The 17612-nt window shown below is 38.8% G+C and overlaps 3 protein-coding genes and 1 pseudogene across 4 annotated transcripts; 2 read left to right on the top strand and 2 right to left on the bottom strand.

Moving 5' to 3' along the window:
* Positions 1 to 1069: 1069 nt before the first annotated feature.
* On the bottom strand, positions 1070 to 5597 carry LOC121793108 (annotated as a pseudogene).
* Positions 5598 to 8272: 2675 nt separating this feature from the next.
* Positions 8273 to 10988, top strand: LOC121782211 (tRNA pseudouridine synthase A-like). Its single transcript, XM_042179952.1, has 3 exons — positions 8273 to 8820; positions 8960 to 10228; positions 10304 to 10988. Exons 2-3 carry the CDS (start codon positions 9006 to 9008, stop codon positions 10794 to 10796), a joined length of 1716 nt encoding a protein of 571 aa, XP_042035886.1. The 5' UTR covers positions 8273 to 8820; positions 8960 to 9005; the 3' UTR covers positions 10797 to 10988.
* Positions 10989 to 12747: 1759 nt separating this feature from the next.
* On the top strand, positions 12748 to 15421 carry LOC121782219 (high mobility group B protein 9-like). Its single transcript, XM_042179963.1, has 5 exons — positions 12748 to 13028; positions 13118 to 13196; positions 13311 to 13473; positions 14636 to 15006; positions 15083 to 15421. Exons 1-5 carry the CDS (start codon positions 12898 to 12900, stop codon positions 15179 to 15181), a joined length of 843 nt encoding a protein of 280 aa, XP_042035897.1. The 5' UTR covers positions 12748 to 12897; the 3' UTR covers positions 15182 to 15421.
* LOC121782227 (U11/U12 small nuclear ribonucleoprotein 25 kDa protein-like) lies at positions 15238 to 17558 on the bottom strand. 2 transcript variants are annotated; one of them, XM_042179984.1, is made up of 4 exons: positions 16846 to 17558; positions 16605 to 16710; positions 16093 to 16192; positions 15238 to 15361 (listed from the first exon to the last, which is right to left on the bottom strand). In XM_042179984.1, the coding sequence occupies exons 1-4, from the start codon at positions 17090 to 17092 to the stop codon at positions 15320 to 15322; spliced, it is 495 nt and encodes a 164-aa protein (XP_042035918.1). In that variant the 5' UTR covers positions 17093 to 17558; the 3' UTR covers positions 15238 to 15319. The 2 variants fall into 2 exon arrangements, with proteins under 2 accessions (XP_042035918.1, XP_042035909.1); XM_042179975.1 differs by lacking the exon at positions 15238 to 15361 and adding an exon at positions 15621 to 15756.
* Positions 17559 to 17612: the final 54 nt, after the last annotated feature.

Here is a 17612-nt window from a genome sequence, read left to right on the forward strand (position 1 = left end):
TTTCATTTTAGCAATAGATTGAAGCATGTATGATATGAATGAACGTAATAGGCAAGGTGACAAAGTAGATATATAAATCTAGATATAAAGGTGTTCAAAAGAGGAGAAGGTTAAAGTTATGTCAATTTTGACCTTGATACTGTCTTCGCCACAAAATAAAAGGTTAGCTAACAAATTAAAGGCTCATACTTTCTGTCAAATGATAATTTAATTTGCAATCGACTTAACCTATTCTATGTTCATGTTGTATTCCCCCCCCCCCCATAACCATGCAAATTATTTCAAATGCATTATTGCAAATTATATATATATATATATATATATTGTCTGGTCAGAATAATACATGCATTAACATATATATGTTCCACTTTAACCATGCATGCACATTAAAGGTATCCTCACATCACATGCTTGTCATCACTAACTTTACATCAAACATGCCTTATTGGTCTTACACGTATCCGTCCGTGAAATAATATCTCATTTTGCATATCCGCGATTGAAAGTCTTGTTTTACTTTTTTTCTCTATTTTTAGTTAGCAATCACACACTTCACTAGTCACATTCCGTTATATTTTTCATCAACTTTTCTTCATAAAATCAAACAATTTTTTAAAATTCAAACCGAATCAATAAGATGGAGGAGTATTACATTCTACACATTGGTACACCTTTTTTTCTCTTTATGATACACCAATTCTACCCCAACCCAAATTGTGTGTGGGGGGGAGAGAGCAATGATTTAGGGGATGCATGCCCTTGTGTGAGAGTCACGTGAGAGAGAAGATTGACAATGATGGTACAGATTTGAAACTTTTAGATATCGAATTTTTTGGTAGAGGGTGGAGGCATGATGTAGTGGGGGAGCTATGTCAAATAGATTTCCAAGAAATAAATCATTAGAGCGACGACGAATTTTCATTATTCTCTTTCCTCACCATGTGACTCTTTCTCTATATTTCTCCTTTGTTTTATTTGTGGAGGTTGGCTTTTATCCTTCTCACAACCCAATAAATTATGCCCTACAACTCCACTTATAAATTCTCAATGAGACTAATAGAAAATGGGGTACCAAAAAAGGTGTAGTAAGATATCATTAGTATGTAGTATAATAATACATGCAACAATCTTGTTGCAGATTTCTAGCATCAAATAAATGCCTTATCCCCATCCCTCCATGCAAGAAAATACTACTCCTATACTAAAAGGCAAAATACAACAATAATGCAAAGTGAGATTTAAAGAGGGAGAAAAAGAGCAACTAACTCAACACCTACTTCTTCCAGACAGCATATCTGTTGCCACTAGTTGCCAGTGTCCATTCCATTCCAGAAGGAGACCATGATGCCTCTCCGATCTTCATGGCTATTTTATCCCCGATATTTGCAGCGTAAAGATTTGGCTGCGCGTCTACGATACTGATCGACTGTTTATTCCTTCGTTTCTCCTAATATCAATCTGCAAAGTTATGCGAGTTAAAGAATAAGTCCGGTGATTGCTAGACTGTGTGAAAGTAACCTTAGATAGTGTACCAGCTTCACAATCTGGTCGTGATACAAACTACCCCAGTCGTAGAAATGGTCGTAGAATACTGAAGGTATCCCAGGATGTGTGAGTATGTACGCATAGCCCTGTGTATTTTACCATCTATTAAAACATAACAAGCTTCACTTGCCTATAAAATCACAACAAGAATTCCCAAATGAAAAAGGAACTTTATTTTAGAATATATTATGGAGAAATGATGATGAAATTTTCATCATATATTTGTTCATCAATGGTGCATCAACACAACAATCTGAAATTCAACAATGTAGTTGTCTTAAAAGCAATCATTTAGAGTAACTAGTAATACTATAATGTTAGGGAAAAATGTACCAGAACAAGATGACCACAAATTTATAGAAAATCTGGTGACAAGCCATGGTTCCTTTGTCTAAAATTGCTTTTGAACCATCTACGAAGTTTATGGCAATATATCGCATGCTTTTCTTGATCATATAGTTGGTTACTATTACCACAATAACAAAGATGGCATGATTATTGCTAGAAGATGTCAAACTGAAATGTGAATGGGCATGAAAGTGAATAATACTTGCAGGGACAAAAAACAAACGAGCAAAAGATTACGATATAGACTGATCAAGATGAATCCATGGACAATATATAATTTTATCATGATGAATCTATGAACAATACCTCCATAATATGATCTGATGGAAATGGCCAATGCGCCTGCCATAAAAACAGTTACCCAAGAGTCATCAAACATGACTAATGATAATGAAATTTTCTGCTTGGATTGAAGGTCTGTGTTGTTTCGAGTCGATGTTATATCATAGTAAGGGTTTTATTACAACTCAATTGGCCATATCAATAAAGAAGGGAAATTCAATGGAATCTTCGATTTTGTCCTCAAAGATGGATGTGAAATGAAATAATGGTGGGAAAGTTTTCAGGCAGCATGAGATGTTTGCAGCAGAGGATCTCATAATGTTTCCTACAGCATTCTCACACTCATCATTGGTACCGGAAGCAATGAGAGAACAATTATTACCTGAGTGGAACCAGTGTCATGGTTATCTAGAAATGTGACAGCCCTTGAAAGCCACCATCCCATGACACCTGGAGGCTTCCCATGAGGATCTCACAAGCGCCATAGTTCTCCTTTAACAGCTTGCTGAAAGCAATACAATAGCGTGTAATTAGAAAGGTGAAAGAAACTCTCATGGGATCCGGCCAATGGTCCATTACATAGTGGAAAAGGTTTAAATCATAATTTAGCTGCTAATTAGAAAGGAAAATATTCTTAATGAATTTTCAACAAGTAACAAACACATTACCTGCAAAATTCCCTTTGTTGTGAAATCAAATGCAGCTGACAGTTGCCCTGCGCTATATCAATCCAGTTAATAATCCTTTGCCTGTGGCTATCTGCAAATGAATTGAGTTACGAAAAATGAAAAGGCCTTCAATCATCAAAATAGTACTATAATTATTCTCAGGAAATGTTCCTGACTCCTAGAAGCCCATATATTATGAAAGAAATACTGTTAAAATATGGAAAAATAAGCTTTTGGCAAGAAACCTCATAAAGTTCTATCACATTAAAGGAAAGTTTCCATTAAAATGAAATTTCCTAGCTCATACTAAGATATTAATGAATGATGTCTTGCCTACTCAGCACTAATAGGTTCTTCTTCTCCACTTGTCTAGAGTAACATTTCTCTAATAATTGGACAAGGCACTCAAAAAAATGAGCCTTCTTTCAGTGTAAATCTAGCAAACATTTTCATCACCTTTCCTCCAGTGCAGCCAGTAACAGCATGCTCATCCCATGATAATGGAATTCCATCGTAGCGGTTGTACGTTCCACCATGCCCTTGCGTGGTCCCAACTCGATGATTTATAACTATATCAGCCATTGCTCTAACTTTATATGTTTTCATCTTGATCAGTAAAGCTTTGAGCAAGTTCTCAGAACCATATGATGAATTGAGGGAATAAAGGTTCTGGGGAAGGTAACCTGCCCGTGAAGAGAACAATATGGGATAATGAATAAGACAGCTTCCTCATGCAAACTAGCACAAAACCAAACAATCAGTGAACTTCTATATTAACCTTCTGGTGAAAATGAATGAGTTGGTGGGGGCAACCAAGCTGATGTAAAACCAGAATTTGCAATATCAGGAACCTTTTGCTCTAAGTTCCTCCACCAATCATGTTTATGAGATTCCCAATTAAAGGCCTGCAAAGCAAATAAGCACCATTTAGCTCCAACTGTATGTTTTTCCACCCTGTATGTTAAATCCTACTTTCTGAGATGGTTGTGTTTTTAAGATGTTACTACTGACAGTTTAAAATAAAATGACAACAGATAAAGCAGTGATCTTCTCTCAAAAGAAACTAAGGGTAAGTGAGTAACCGAGCTTAACCCCTCTTATCAGAGGCTAAAGAAATATAATTTCTTTTCTAAATGGTTATACAACATTTTCCAAGAGCTTACTAGCTGAACCAAATACACTCATCCTCTGGCCCCAAAGCAACAATCCCCTTTGCTATGCACATGTTCAAACCATATATTATTACAGTACTATAAGATAGATCATTTATCTACTAAGGTGAACATTGATACTTGTCAATTGGAACATACTTATTTTGTTCATTATCTAAATATCTTTCAAGTACTTCACTGCTGCATTCAGGAAACAGACAACTGTTAAACTATTACCAAAGAAACAATAATTCGAAGGTGGAGGTAGTATATTTGCCATGTGTTGGAGTCATTTCCTATGATTTAAAACATAAATAAACTAAAACTGAGTCACCGACTAACCTGTAATAGAATTTCTTTCCCATTGCATATTGTTGCAGCTGCAAATGGAAAGAAACAACTAAGCCAGTGCTTTCAATTGTGTTAATCATATACAGAATATTCATAATTCACATTCATGAAATGGAAGATAGGCTTCACTAAACTTCTAAGATTATTATATATGCGGCAATGATTTACAGATACATCATAATTTCAACAAAATTAAAAAGTAGATGCAGTGATGTCCTTAAGCAAAAGGCATGTTAAAACCTTCAAAAGGTGAGCCCAATAAATGTTTCTTCTGTTTCAAACTTTCCCTACTTACACCCTTCAAAACATGCCATACTATGTATAAACTTCTTCTTCGTGGTTGAAAATTATTACGAAATGAAGCTAGCTTCTTTCTCATCAGTAGGTATCATATGTTTAAGAAGAAACATGTATGACACAGCAGTACCCATCTTATTAGTCAATATAATAATATCCCATTAAAAAGTCGGAAACTTAAAGGTAAGTGCAGTGCACAGAAGAAATTGCATATGCTCAAAACAGGACTACGGGGAAATTTGGTGACATCTAACGAGTGATTTTGGTTCACGAGATTTGTGTGTATTTATCGTATGCTAACATTGAAAAGATTGACTACAAGTATCTTGAAAAACATACCAGGATCGGGTTGCTCATTACTATGGCCCAATTCCTCCATTCAGAGAAGAGATTATATGAATAGAGAAGTCTAATCTAGCTGCATACATGTGAATTTTAAGACATGTAATAGCTATGCATATCGGATATTATAAAGTCCATACTTTTTGGCTGCTGGCACCTACATTTCCCATGTTATATCACCAAAAAGTTTCTAGTCAGGCGGTACTGATCAACAAGAAGCCCCTACATCCACCAAAGTTTGAATCATAATTCATAAACGGAAGTCGATTAGAGAAAACAATTCCTGGTGAATAGTTTGGTTATTCTGGGATTCCGAAGCTGAGAAATGAACTCATCGGAAGCAGGATATGAGGTGAATCAGTCAAATCCAGTACTGTATAAATGTGTGTGCACACGATCTGCTAAAGAACTGTATAACTAACTGTAGATAGGTTTCGGCAGCCTACTAGGTGTTCATTGATGGATCCGTGAATTTCTGATGTTGAAGAATGCAGGAAAAACGCAGATCACGACACAAAGAATTTACGTGGTTCGATTTACTGAGGTAAATCTACGTCCACGGGAAGAAAAGAGGGCAGAGTTGTATTACTTGATCTGTTTTCTACAGCTTACAAATACAAACTTGCTATTTGATATTTTATCTCTAGAGAGCGAGAGAGAGAGTCCCCCTATCTATCTGATCTAGGTTCTATTTATACATTGAACCAAGATCGTGGCTTGCATCATCACTAATGATGGTTGTGGATGTCGTGGAGGTCATGCGATCCTGCACGGGCCCACTATCCTGCATGAGTTAATGACTGCTTGACACCACTAAATAGATCGTGGGTGTAGTGGAGATCGTGGAGGTTCTGACATGAGTTGACTATCTCCCAGTTCGGTCAAATACTGAGACCGAACTGCTGAACTATTGCCGAGCAGCTTTTGCCGATCTGAGAGTAGAGCTTGAATGGTCGGCTTTTACCGAGCTGTAGGCTGGGGCCGAACTCTTTGGTAATGCCGAACTGATACTCTTCCTTGGGCTTTGGGCTGATGGGCCGTCACTGCTATTGGGCTTGTTTAGTCCGTACTCCATCACTACCCCCCCCGAAAAGCGAAGTGAATCACTTCGGCGAAGCGAGTCACTTCGGCATTCTGGATAAAGGTACGGGGTAAGTTGATGTTTGTCCGGTCTTTATGAAGTAAACTTCTTTGACCGGAATCGTCTTTGGTCTGATGAAATAAGCATCTTTGACCGGACTCGTCTTTGGTCTGATGAAATAAACATCTTTGACCGGACTCGTCTTTGGTCTGATGAAATAAACATCTTTGACCGGACTCGTCTTTGGTCTGATGAAATAAACATCTTTGACCGGACTCGTCTTTGGTCTGATGAAATAAACATCTTTGACCGGACTCGTCTTTGGTCTGATGAAATAAACATCTTTGACCGGACTCGTCTTTGGTCTGATGAAATAAACATCTTTGACCGGACTCGTCTTTGGTCTGATGAAATAAACATCTTTGACCGGACTCGTCTTTGGTCTGATGAAATAAACATCTTTGACCGGACTCGTCTTTGGTCTGATGAAATAAACATCTTTGACCGGACTCGTCTTTGGTCTGATGAAATAAACATCTTTGACCGGACTCGTCTTTGGTCTGATGAAATAAACATCTTTGACCGGACTCGTCTTTGGTCTGATGAAATAAACATCTTTGACCGGACTCGTCTTTGGTCTGATGAAATAAACATCTTTGACCGGACTCGTCTTGTGTCCTAATTTGGCGAGTTTTATCGCTCGGATCGGACTTTCCGTTGTCCTAATTTGGCGAGTTTTATCGCGTGGATCGGACTTTCCCTTGTCCTAATTCAGGCAAGTTTTATCGCGTGAATCGGACTTTTGTTGCAGTTCGTTTCAGACGAAGTGCTTGATTCTTAAGCTGAATTGTGGTCTTGTATCCTCTTTAGAAGCTTGGACTTCACAATCGTTAGCTTGCAGCTCGTTTCAGACGAACTGCTTGTTTAAGCCGAATTGTGGTCTTGTATCCTCTTTAGAAGCTTGGACTCACAATCGTTAGCTTGCAGCTCGTTTCAGACGAACTGCTTGTTTAAGCCGAATTGTGGTCTTGTATCCTCTTTAGAAGCTTGGACTCACAATCGTTAGCTTGCAGCTCGTTTCAGACGAACTGCTTGTTTAAGCCGAATTGTGGTCTTGTATCCTCCTTAGAAGCTTGGACTCACAATCGTTGGCTTATTGCAGTTCGTTTCAGACGAACTGACATCTCTTCGGTACGGAGGAGATGGAGTTCTCCTGTGGTTCCGGTACCGAGGAGGAACAGGAACATGTCGGGGTTGAGGATTCTTCTTTCCGGAAGACACGGCACTACTGCGGTAGTGACTTTCATGTCTGGAGGAGGAAGGAGAATCCACCCTTTTCGTCTTCGGCTCTTGGCTCTTTTGCAGGAAGGCTAAGAACTCATCCTGCTTCTCAGCCAAGAACAGCTTGACAGCCTCATTCAAATCAGGCTGCTGGGAAGACTCGGTGTGTGGACCTTTTGAGCGGCTTGTTCCTTCTCCGTGAGAACTGGAAGTAGATTTTTCACGAGGCTGCTTTCCAGGCCTATGGGCTGCTGGATTAGCTTCCTCATGGTTATCACGGACGGCGGCACGGGTGTTATGTGATCTGGTATGCATTTTTTTGGTAGAAGAGGATCAAAAGCTCGCTTTATCACAAATTTGGTTCTCTGTTTCCCACAGACGGCGCCAGTGATGGATCCGCGAATTTCTGATGTTGAAGAATGCAGGAAAAACGCAGATCACGACACAAAGAATTTACGTGGTTCGATTTACTGAGGTAAATCTACGTCCACGGGAAGAAAAGAGGGCAGAGTTGTATTGCTTGATCTGTTTTCTACAGCTTACAAATACAAACTTGCTATTTGATATTTTATCTCTAGAGAGCGAGAGAGAGAGTCCCCCTATCTATCTGATCTAGGTTCTATTTATACATTGAACCAAGATCGTGGCTTGCATCATCACTAATGATGGTTGTGGATGTCGTGGAGGTCATGCGATCCTGCACGGGCCCACTATCCTGCATGAGTTAATGACTGCTTGACACCACTAAATAGATCGTGGGTGTAGTGGAGATCGTGGAGGTTCTGACATGAGTTGACTATCTCCCAGTTCGGTCAAATACTGAGACCGAACTGCTGAACTATTGCCGAGCAGCTTTTGCCGATCTGAGAGTAGAGCTTGAATGGTCGGCTTTTACCGAGCTGTAGGCTGGGGCCGAACTCTTTGGTAATGCCGAACTGATACTCTTCCTTGGGCTTTGGGCTGATGGGCCGTCACTGCTATTGGGCTTGTTTAGTCCGTACTCCATCATTCATCGCCCCAAAAGCAATTTGGTTAAGACCAATACTCGGAAACGAAAAACAATATGCATGAAACCGATTGCTCATATGTAAATCCAGCACATATGCAGAAATACAAGCAAAAGTAGAATCAGAATACTGTAAAAGCGAGAACGCACGGGCGAATTTTCAAACTCGTGACAAACCGATCGATGCATGACTCTGAGTTGTGATCTCCAATTCCTACATATAGATGGAGAAGATGTGCAAGTAGAGGAGGAATTGGAATCACGGTACAATTTCCAGCCATGAATGAGGAGAAAGGGGAACCACAAAGGTGGGATTTTTTAGGGTGAAGTGAATATGAGAAGGAACAAATGCAATTAAGTGGGAATTAAACATCTCCCAGCAAAGTGGAGCATAGAATCTGAAGGTTGATCTTTTTTTTGAGATTCGATTCGACCAAGTTCACATTTGTCTGCAAATGCATTTGCGCGGTAAGGCGGTTTGTTTTTATAATTTCATTTTATGTAATTTCTCTCTGAAGAATAATGAATAAATAATTATATTAAATAGAGCAGAGAGTAACGATCATCTAAAGCACAAACTAAAAATTAATCTTATTCTAATTTCTAGGGTTTTACAAGGGTACAGTCTCACTACCATTTCTCAATTTGAAAACATGGCTGAAAACTCGCCGCCACCTCCGCCGTCGTCGTCGCCTCCTCCATCAGAAGAACTACCCGACCCCAAAAGGCAGAAAATGTCAACCACCACCATCTCCGACGAAGAAATTCCACAAAACGGCGACGCAATTCCCAGAGCTCCCAAGTACAAGCGACGCAAAGTCGCGATTTTCTTCGCATACTGCGGCGTCGGTTACCAGGGAATGCAGAAAAACCCCGGCGCCAAAACAATCGAGGGCGATTTCGAGGATGCCCTCTTTTTCGCCGGAGCGATTCCCGAGGATGAGCGGGGTTTGCATAGGCAGTTCGATTGGGCCCGGTCCGCCCGGACCGACAAGGGGGTCAGCGCCGTGGGGCAAGTGGTGTCGGGCAAATTCTTCGTCGATCCGCCCGGTTTTGTTGAGCGGTTGAACTCTCACCTGTCTCCGCAGATTCGGGTTTTCGGGTACAAGCGGGCGACGCCGTCGTTTAATGCGAAGAAGTTCTGCGATCGGCGGAGGTATGTTTATTTGGTGCCTGTTTTCGCGCTTGATCCGTCGTGTCATCGTGATAGGGAGAGTGTAATGGCTAGCGTTGGATCGGGGAATGAGCTTGTTAAGTGTGTTGGGTGTTCAGAGAGAGGGAGGAAGGTTTTTGGTGTTATGGGAAAGCGCACTTTTGGTTCTGGCATTTCGTCGAACAATGGGAGTGTGTTAGTGGAAAATGAATCTGTAACTGATGTCTCTGAGCTAAAGTCTAGTGTTGAAAATGGGAATGGTGAAGCTCCGAAAATTGAGAAATTGGAACAGGTTAATGAAGGTTCAATCGATGATATTGCAGAAAAATGTAATGATAATGGTGGCAATGGAGCTGGAGATGTTGGGGTTACAGAAAAAGATAAATTGGAATGCGAGGATGCTGTGAAAATCGAGCAAAAGAGCGAGTTCAGTTACGGGGAGGCTGAGAAGGAAAGGTTCAATAGGATTCTCAAGTCTTATGAAGGGACACACAACTTTCACAATTTCACTACCAGAACCAAAGCCGAAGATCCTGCTGCTAAGCGATACATTTTGTCGTTCAATGCAAAAACTGTGCTGAACATTGATGGAGTAGATTTTATTAAGTGTGAGGTTGTGGGGCAAAGCTTCATGCTTCATCAGATACGGAAGATGATCGGTCTTGCTGTTGCGATCATGAGGAACTGCAGCCCCGAGTCGTTGATTGAGAAAGCTTTCGAGCAGTAAGTACTCTTCTCAACTTCTCTATCTCTTGTTTGCTCGATAATTTTAACTCAAACACGATTCTTGAATATCAGGAAGGTGAACATTAACGTGCCCATGGCGCCTGAAGTCGGACTGTATTTGGACGAGTGCTTCTTCTCATCGTACAATCAGAAATGGAAACACACCCATGAGGAGCTGTCCATGAAAGATTATGCAGAGGAAGCAGAGGACTTCAAAATGAAATACATTTATTCGCACATTGCTGCAACCGAGCACAAGGATGGAGCTGTTGCCGTTTGGCTACATTCTTTGAACTACCGCAACTATCCAGACTTGCGCTATGAAGATAAGGTGGTGGATGAGTGCCCAAGCACGGAGGTGGCTCCCATTGCTGATGGAAATGAGACGGTCGATAACTGCACAGGCTCGAAGATCACTCCCTTCAGCCCAAGCACGGAGGTAGCTCCCATTGCTGATCGAAATGAAGTGGTCGAAAACTGCCCAAGCTTGAAGATCGCTCAGGTGGTTGATGATTGCCCGAGTTCGGAGGTGGAGAAGGACGAAAAAATGAATGTGGATGAGTGAGTAAACTTGCAGATTCTGAGGTTTGCACTTAATCTTTGAGTCTATGTATTGCATTTTGCAGTGCTTTTTTTTGTCATTTTGATACAGTATTCTATAAACTGCAATTATAGAAAATATCACACTATTTTTAGTTGTGTAACTGTGTATGATCATTGAGATGACTGCTGTTTTAAGAACCAGAAATTATATTTATAGGGGCTGTTCCGTTGCCATATTTACCTGTGGCTAAAAACCAGGTCGAAATCTTATCTCTTGTTCTTTTTTCCAAAATTTAGCTGGAGACAATGTAGTTTGACACTTCTCCATGATGCGAAGATTATATTGTACTAGTATCTTATTATTCATCTCACTTCAACCCTATCACTAATTTAACCATACACAAATTCCATTATGGAAATTCATACTATCATGCATGTCAATAATTATAAAATTAAGAACTCACTTATTTATACCTAAAAATTACTTTTGGCTTGAGGAGTTACTTAATCTTTTGAGGAAAAATAAGATTATATTTGAACATTTTGCTTAAAAAAATTTATTATAATTAAATATTTTTTAGGGTAAACATCAATGTATAGTACTCCCTTTATTCCATAGTAGTGGAGTTATTTTACCATTATGGTACGTTCAATAGAAGTGGAGTCATTTCTAATTTTAGTAAAAGTCAACACATTTCTAACTTACTTTACTATCTCTTACTTTATTATTCATCTCTCAACCTTTTTCATTTCCTACTATATTCTTTTTTACTTAACTCACTTAACCCAAATTTTCTTAATTTTCGTGTTAAAAAGAAATGTCTGCACTACTGTGGAACGGAGGGAGTACCTCTTAGATTTAGAACCAGGATAATTTCCTACTACTATTAATTTGACGAGTTTAAAAGTAATCGACAGTGATTTTTTTTCAAATACTACTGTTGGTTTGCGTAAAATAAAATTAAAGAGGTTAGAATAAAATCTGCGACGATTACTTCAATTGGTTTACCATTTCTGCTTTATACTTGTCTCGTCCCCTCCAATCACTTCGTTGTCAGCCACTTTAATAGTTAAATTTAAAAGATACATACAAGAAATTGTACATTGAAAATGATTTACAAAAGTAAGTACTATGTTTTAAGTAAATTGAGGTTTAAATTTCAAGTGGCAGACTTGGGGTAGAACCGTAGAAACAAGGACTGTCCTTCAAGTAGGATTGCAATAGTTTGATCCTCTGTTGTTAATTTCTCTAATTTAAAGTTCTTTGGATCTATATATATATATATAGTATAATAACAAAATTTCTTTTTGACACATATAGCACGACAATTTAATCACACGATTTGTGGTCACAATGCTCCATTCATCCCATAAAAATATGTGATTGAGCATGGCGGCTTGGTCTCCTTTCGTCCGCGATTAGGAGTCGCGGTTGAGTTCGACATAATTTTTAAAAAATCATCTCTACGTCCCACACAAAACGGCTTGTTTTCCTTTTTAGGACGTCACATTTTATAAAATGGAAACATCATTATCTATACTTTATTCGTTCTCTTACTTTATTTTCTCTGTACTCTACTCACAAAACAACTGTATAAATTTTTTAGCAAAAAAATGATTCACTTTATGTAAGAGACGAAGAGAGTATAAAAGGAAGTGAGTGGAAAAAATAATTGAATATGAGTCTCATTTTTATATACTGCAAGATAGTACGAATTGAAAAAATAGTATGAATGTATCATCAATTAATCACAAATGGACCGTAATAAAAAATAGAGACTCTAATCACGGACAAGGGAGCACTTTCATAAACAAATGAATGTAATATTTGCCCACAAGGGCGTAGCGCAGTTGGCAACGGAGGGGCAGATCTTGCTGAATGAATATAATATTTTTTAATAAAAAAATGAGTACTAGTATATAGAGAGTGCAATAGTAGCCAATCGCTTTTGCCAGACTTCACCTTCCTTAATTACGAGCTTATCTTTGGATTCATCTATCACTCTTCCTCTTTTTAACACCAAATTTTTGTTTTGTCACTTCTCACTTTATTAACCCTCTCTCTCTCTCCCCTCCATTTACTCACCTTTGCCCGCCAACCACTTTCTTGATTTTCCGGCGTGATGTCGCCGGAGAACCCCGCAAATGGCGGCGAGCCCGTCCCCCTAGCCTCCCACAACGACGTCGTAAAGGATAGAACTCTCTTCTTCAACACCCTCAGAAGCTTCCACCACGCTCTCCTCTCCAAATTTCTGTAACAATTAATATTTTTTTCCCCATATTATTATACATTTGATAAACACAATTAATCTCATTTTCTTTTTCTTTTTTGTGTATGTGTAGGATTCCTGTGATCGGAGGGAAGGAGCTGAATCTGCATGTGCTGTATGTCGAAGTAACCCGAAGAGGCGGCTACGATAAGGTTATTCTACTATTTAATTAATTAAGTTTTCTGATTTTGAAAATACATGGCAAATGCAACTGCAACATAAGCAATAGTAATTGATACTGTTTTTTTTTGGTTGTTAATAATTAGGTTGTGGCGGAGAAGAAATGGAGAGAGATAAGCGCGGTGTTCGACTTCTCGCCGACGACGACGAGCGCCTCCTACGCTCTAAGGAAGCACTACTTCACTCTCCTCCGCCGCTACGAGCAGCTTTACTTCTTAAGGAACCAAGCCGCCATGCTCAATCACACAGGTCCATTATCTTTATTTTTCACTTTCATATATTTAAAAAATGTGTCAATTAGAACGAGACGAGAGAGACGTCTAACAAAAAAAAGAAAAATGCAGTAGTATATCATTTAAAAATTTGTGGTGAGGACCTATAAATGTTGAAAGGAGGGAGCATTTTAATGGAATATTTGGTGATTGGAATTATGGAATAGAATTAGGGAGTAGGATATTGTCCAGAGTGGAAAATCTTGGACCTATAGGGTGACATTAATTGAAGTGCTAAGTTGATGATAATAAATTAATAAATACGAACCACACATCATTTAATTTCTAGGCCACAAACGTTATTGTTCAACTTCCAAATCCCAGTGGCACTTTCGTAATTTCACAAACCTGCTTCTTCTGATTGGCAAATTTTGTTTAAAAGCCTATATTGTCAGTATATGTGTTTATTAAATACTCCACTAATATTTATGTTTCCCATTTGAATTAACTTCTTATTATCAACTAGTAGTACTTAATATACGGAGTACATGGTTTTCTAATATTTTGTTTTATTTTCTAATACTATCATTTTAGTGTTTGTATGTTTTCTTTTATCATTGGAAATTACAATACTTTTTAGAAAAATTGTTGAAAACTAATATCAACATTTTAGCGGAACAGGCATTTATGGCATTGGATGTTTGATTATTTGACATTACATAATAATTTCTGGCATGTAATGAGATTATAAATAGAAATTAAACATGAAGTTAATTTAGATAACTATATTTTTCCTAATTAAAATGTCAAAAAAAATAAAAACTGAAACCACAAATCCATTTTCCCACCCACAAATTGCAATAGGATTTCCAAAGTCGAGACATTTGATTATTTTCAATTAAAGCACGTGTAAGTAAGTATCACTATGTGAGAACTTGTCCAAAAAGTAAAAATATCTTTTAGAATTTGTTTGAAAAGTGGATATTTTCGTATCTGTTATGAAAATGGATTTCTTATGGTGAATTTTTCTGAAATACACTTGGCTTTTTGGGGGCATTTTCATCCTAAAAAGTACTGTGAATAATGTGAGAAAAGGTTATTATACCTAAGTTCAGGGACCATTGAGGATATTATTTTTTTCCAATGATCCTAGTTTGCATTTGCACATATTGACAAGAAGAGATGCATATTTGGTGCAGGCTCTCCCTCATTCCATGCTATCGGAACAATCGATGCCAAATTCGATTGCGGTTACCTGGTTTCAGTGAAGTTGGGGGATGAGACGCTCAACGGCGTGCTCTACCACCCGGGCTATCCAGGTAGCGCTGTCACGGCCCCTCCCACGTGCACGGCCCTGGTCCCTTACACTCAAGTGCTTCATCAACCAGGTCGCCGGACAAGAAGGAGAAGGTCGACTGATCCGAGCCGTCCCAAACCCAACAGGAGTGGCTACAACTTCTTCTTCGCAGAGAAACACTCGGCTCTCAAATCTCTCTACCCAAATAGGGAAAGGGAGTTCACGAAAATGATCGGCGAGTCGTGGAACAAGCTCTCCCCTGAAGACAGAGTGGTGAGTGAGTATAGGTGATGTTCAAACTCAATACCAACCTTTTTTCTGTGAATCCTAATTTTGAATTTTGGTGCAGGTTTACCAGAACTATGGCTTAAAGGATAAGGAAAGGTACCAGAAGGAATTGAAAGAGTATAAGGAGAGGTTGAAGATGGGGCAAACCTTACCTTTTTGAGCTCCACAAATCCAAGACTGCATTTTACATTCATTTTGAGATCTAAAACTGAAACATACCTGCAGAGAGAGGCTTCCTTCCTTTGTTTATTCAGTCTTCATGGAAAGGTCCTAGATCTTATACATCATTCGATATGGACTAGGCTCGTCTGCTTCGTAGCAAAGAGCTATGGCATTGAAGCTGTATGTTTTTGAGTTGTTAGTTACTGTACATTATAATCGACAGGTTAGGCTGAAATGACAGGTCAAGGAAGTCAAGAAACAGGAGGCGATTATATCAGCACCAACGAAAAATTTATAAAGATGATTGAAATTGAAACTATTCGAAGGAAAACTGCTAATTTGAACGATGGAACCATATAGACAGATGGCATACAAGATTGAACAAGAAAAATGTTTAAAACAAACTGAAGATCTAAACACAAGATATCTATCAGTACACACAAAAGACCACTAGAATCCAGGACTAGGATTCTAGTCTTAAGATTTTCTGTTTAAACCATGAAAGAAACGGTGCTTTCTGCTCCTTTGGTGTCTTCGGGAAGCTTTTGAAGCGACATAGGAAATAAATTGTACCTGCAGATAATCAAAATTTTACTTTCACAATCCCATGAAAACCAGAAGAGCCACAAGAACCAACAGAAGAATCTTGCTTGATCTAAAACTACTCTACGACTGTAGTCAATGATTTTAGACAAACATCATCTCATATTTGTCACCAACAGATGCTTACTACATCACTCACGAGAAGAACATTAAAAAACAACATGAAACTTTAGCCATCAGGGTGCACCAGTTAGTCATAAATGCAACATAATGAGATGTCCCGGGACAAACAGAGGTTTCAATTACAATACATCCATCTGTCAACTTCTAGCAGCTAGATGTTCTTTTGTAAGATAAGCAAAGCACCTGAGAATTGTTTCTGATGCCATAATCGTGAAGTGAACAATTGTCATCGAGCAGCTTCTCGTTGTGGTATGAAAGGCAAAAATTCGCCCACACGTGTCTCCTAAAACGCAAAAAATGGAATTTCTCAAACTTTCACCATAGCATCAGGCAGCCATCATGTTTCAATATCATCAGTGGAGGGAAAACATCGTGAATCTAAGATTGCAGGACATCAACTACAAATCCACAGAGGAACATGTCCTCAATCTTCTAGGCTTTTTCATATGATTAGTTGATTACACGCTTACATGACTCCATTTTTGTCATTTGAACACGACTATATTCTAAAAGACTGGTGGAGTACTACTTTTTATAGAAGACAAACAACATTGCTTCTACCTTGTAGCCGAAACAACTCATCGAAAGTAGCAAAACATCGGTATCTTCAAGGAAACAGCCTAATAGTAATGGTAAAGATAAACTTAAACACAAAAGCTAAGTTAAATTATTGGGAACTCAGATTTGTATCTCACCACGAAATTTGACGATGACCCATCCTTGACTCCTCCATTTCATTCACTTTTTTCTTAACTGCCAGTTTCAGGTCCTTCAAAGTGGCAGTATTCATCAAGGCAACATCTTCACCATCCAAAACGATAAGCAGAAATTAGAGCCTCGACAAATTTGTGCTAAAACTAGTTACATTAAAGAAACCACAGAAGGTGTTTGTGAAAATGCGCAGCAGAAAACATATAAAAGCAACATTAAAAATACCGACGGATGTCCCATCCAATTTGAGGACATTGAGACGCATGGCGCTTCCGAGCTCCAAGTTGATGAGAGTGTCGACGTCGGACAACATAGGTTTCTTTGGCACGTCGGCGAGAAGCGGATCAGTGAGAAGCGCCGCCAAGGTTGATTCCAATCTAGCCTTCTTGACGCTGCTGCTGTTGTACTCTGGCGTCGTGCTCACGACGGCGGAGGTGGTGGTGCGAGCGTCCTCTTCCGGCTTCGTATCCATTTCTTCTCTCTCGGGATACAATCGACTTTGAATTTGGGGGTTTTGGTGGAAATTCAAGGGTTAGTGAAGGTGGGTTATATACTGATCAAATTGAGGACAGAAACGAGGGATTGAAGAAAAGGAGGTAGCCGATTCCAACAATGCTAAAGAACAAGAACTGCAATGACCGAAAGAGGGGAAGATTGTAGGAAGAAGATTAATGATAAATAAATTCACAGTGAAATTCGGGGGAAAATAAATCATTTGGATGGGAACCTATTTGTTAATTTGCAATCCATCGTTGGAATTATTTGTTATAATTTGACAGTGAAATTCGGGGAAAAAAGAAAAGAAATTGAGGTATCAAGGAGGGGATTTGATTAAAAATTCATTGAAACGTCTCCAAGAAATTAAGTTTCGAAGTTAGTATGTAACAGAAACTCAAGGTTAGTGTCACAAGAAATTATAAAATCTCAAAATTTTGAATTCAGATTTAGGAGTTTAAGTGTGTTTTGATTTTAAATGATAGTCTGAAGAAAAA

The sequence above is a fragment of the Salvia splendens genome, chromosome 2, assembly GCF_004379255.2.
Source record: "Salvia splendens isolate huo1 chromosome 2, SspV2, whole genome shotgun sequence".
NCBI classification, from domain to species: Eukaryota; Viridiplantae; Streptophyta; class Magnoliopsida; order Lamiales; family Lamiaceae; genus Salvia; species Salvia splendens.

Coding starts and splice junctions, on each gene's coding strand:
- LOC121782211 (XM_042179952.1), top strand. CDS start 9,006: ATGGCTGAAAACTCGCCGCCACCTCCGCCGTCGTCGTCGCCTCCTCCA. Junction 10,229..10,303: donor ATTGAGAAAGCTTTCGAGCA/GTAAGTACTCTT, acceptor CTTGAATATCAG/GAAGGTGAACATTAACGTGC.
- LOC121782219 (XM_042179963.1), top strand. CDS start 12,898: ATGTCGCCGGAGAACCCCGCAAATGGCGGCGAGCCCGTCCCCCTAGCC. Junction 13,029..13,117: donor GCTCTCCTCTCCAAATTTCT/GTAACAATTAAT, acceptor GTGTATGTGTAG/GATTCCTGTGATCGGAGGGA. Junction 13,197..13,310: donor GAAGAGGCGGCTACGATAAG/GTTATTCTACTA, acceptor GTTAATAATTAG/GTTGTGGCGGAGAAGAAATG.
- LOC121782227 (XM_042179975.1), bottom strand. CDS start 17,092: ATGGATACGAAGCCGGAAGAGGACGCTCGCACCACCACCTCCGCCGTC. Junction 16,711..16,845: donor ATTGGATGGGACATCCGTCG/GTATTTTTAATG, acceptor TGGATGGTGAAG/ATGTTGCCTTGATGAATACT. Junction 15,757..16,092: donor GCATCAGAAACAATTCTCAG/GTGCTTTGCTTA, acceptor GATTATCTGCAG/GTACAATTTATTTCCTATGT.